At 54.5% G+C, this 2659-nt stretch overlaps 1 protein-coding gene across 1 annotated transcript; it reads left to right on the forward strand.

Moving 5' to 3' along the window:
• The first annotated feature begins 373 nt into the window (after positions 1-373).
• LOC142570630 (uncharacterized) lies at positions 374-2288 on the forward strand. The gene has a single exon (XM_075678992.1). It carries the CDS (start codon positions 390-392, stop codon positions 2286-2288), a length of 1899 nt encoding a protein of 632 aa, XP_075535107.1. The 5' UTR covers positions 374-389.
• Positions 2289-2659: the final 371 nt, after the last annotated feature.

Genomic DNA, 2659 nt, shown 5'->3' on the forward strand with positions numbered 1-2659 from the left:
CCAAGAAGGGCATCTCTTGCCTCTGGACGAAGGTTGGACGACGACGACGACGCTGACGGAGTGCATGCGCCTCGTATGGGCTCCGTATATTTCAAACTCTTGTGGCCAAACAATCACCGCTGGACCCAAACTAACGTCGGAACCAGCTTCCGGAAGTGATCCGCTACCGATCAAGACCAGTCCCGACGCCAGGGACCCAGGACAAGGGTTTCTACGACCACAAGATTGCTAACCCTAACAAGATCTTCAGCTGCTCCGTCTGGCCGAGAAACAGGTGCGCCGCAGCTACGAAGGTGCGCGGCGTCGCTGCCGCAGTCCCGGCTCCCGAGGACTTCGCCCAACGACTCGCATCCCTGTGAGATCAAGTAAGCGCAGCCCCTGCCCTCATTATGGAGGTAGTAGAGGTTGAGGGCACGGAAATAGCCCCCGAAGAAGTTACCGTTGAGGCAGGGTGGCTTGTCAGCCACCGTAAGCAACGACAGACTACGCAGGCATCATCCCTACCCATACATGGCTCCCTCCGTGCAACAGCAAGCGCACGCACCAAGAGTACCCAGCAGTCCGCACTACGCCCACGCGCACCACGGCAACCACGACTTCCGAAGAACGATATCAAGATCGTCATACGCCCAAGAGACGGTTTCAACGTGTCCAAACTAGGAGACGCCCAGATACGCGACTCAATACTACAGATCACGGGCATTACAACCAAAGAAGCAGAGGACGACATTTACCGCTCATGCACGGATAATAACGTCATTGTAGTTAGCACGCCAATCATGTCTAACGCCGAAAAATACTGCCGCATCCGCAGCCTCCCCATCGGAGCAGTCCGCTACGCAGCCACAGCATACGTCACACCACCGGAGGACACAGCCAAAGGAGTCATACATAACATCCCTGCATATGACACAGAAGAAGACATTACCAACAGTCTCGTTTACAAGAAGAACCCTACGATTCTGCAGGCCCGACGAATGGGCAGCACTAATTCAGTGCTCATCGTATTCGACGGAAAGCAAGTACCGTACCATGTCTACTACCGCGGAGCAGAATACAAATGCTATCTACATAAGAAGCGCATCGAGGTCTGCGACATCTGCGGGACCGTCGGCCACAGGGCCGATGTATGCCCCACTCCAACCCAGAAGAAATGCAAGAGCTGTGACACAGTAAATCCACCGGATGATCACCCCTGTCACCCTTGCTGCGCGCTCTGCGGCAAAGGCCACCCGACTGGCGATAAGTCCTGCCATCGCCGCTTCCAGACACCACACCTCCTACTCCAACGACGATGGCAACGCCTACGACTGGGACAGCAAGGAGCGGACCAGGAGACGGGGTCATCGACTTCAGCAAATGGAGACTCAGCTCTGCCAACACCGAAGCCGACACCACAACCGCAGGCTCCCGAACGCAGCAACTCACGCGGACGCAGTCGGTCTCGTGGACGCAGCCGCTCCCGAGGTCGCAGTCAGTCACAAGGACGCAGTCACTCCCGGAGCGGACCGGATTCAACACCACCGCAGCAGCAAGGAAACGCAAGCCTTCGAACGACAACAGTTAAAGTGCAAGACACACCCCCCAAGGTAAGCTGGGCCAGCATTGTCTCCCACAAAGGTCACACCTCACAACCTATAGCAACCCCAGTGAACACAGTTAGCGACGGTACCATGCACAGCTTCATGCATGAGCTCCGATCCTTACGTGCTGAGATACAAGACCTCAAGACAGAAAACGCTAAGCTCAAATCACAACTTGCAGACACACAACCCAAACACTTACCATCAAATGCAGACTTCCTTCCTGTCCCTGCAATAGATTGCCCGCACACCACCCAACAACCAACCCCGCACAAGCGCAAAGCTCTCGAACCAATCTCAACAGCGGCACCACCAGCATACACTTCAGAAGGAAATGTCAACTGTGAGGCCCTCACTGAGCTGCAACAGCGGATAGAACGCAACCTGAACGAAGCAATAGACTGTAAGCTTGCCACGTTGCTCGACGCCTCCATTGCAAACGCTCTCGAACGCGCAATGGACAACCTCCTTACTGCGAAACTAGAAACGCTACTACTGCCCAGAATTGAGCAAGCCTTTGCGGCAAGAGAACAACAGCGACAGGAAAACATGGACGACACGCGCAAAGTGTTTCAAGACATGGTCGCGACTCTGGCTCAAAATCACAACACACGTTTGACAGAATTGGAAAACACCCTACTCCGTCCCAGAGCAGGTCCCCTAAAGAAGCCGTACTCGCGTCCCGACAAAGATGGCTGCGAGTAATCCAGAACGTGCTACCTACTGCATTTGGCAGTGGAACTGCCGGGGCTTCCGGCGAAAACGAGCACACTTAGAGCAATATATTACCTCTCTCGCACCACATACTTCCCCCGATGTTATCGCATTACAAGAGACCGGAGTAGCGGCTAAGCTGTCGGGATACGCGGCATACACCGCAGTTTGCGATGACAACCGCAGGCCCCAAGTAACCACACTAGTTAAGCGAAACATTCCGGTTATACAGCATCACACAGGCATTGATACAGCAGCCCACATTTTCCTGGAGATCATCCCGTCTGCAAGGCGCAAGCAGCAGAGTCTCTTCATCCTCAATGTGTACAGCAGCCCCAAACAACAACATAGATTTCTACGAC

The sequence above is a fragment of the Dermacentor variabilis genome, chromosome 2, assembly GCF_050947875.1.
Source record: "Dermacentor variabilis isolate Ectoservices chromosome 2, ASM5094787v1, whole genome shotgun sequence".
Taxonomy (NCBI): Eukaryota; Metazoa; Arthropoda; class Arachnida; order Ixodida; family Ixodidae; genus Dermacentor; species Dermacentor variabilis.

What these genes read in the sequence shown, in the direction of transcription:
- LOC142570630 (XM_075678992.1), top strand. Translation starts at nt 390, where the DNA reads ATGGAGGTAGTAGAGGTTGAGGGCACGGAAATAGCCCCCGAAGAAGTT.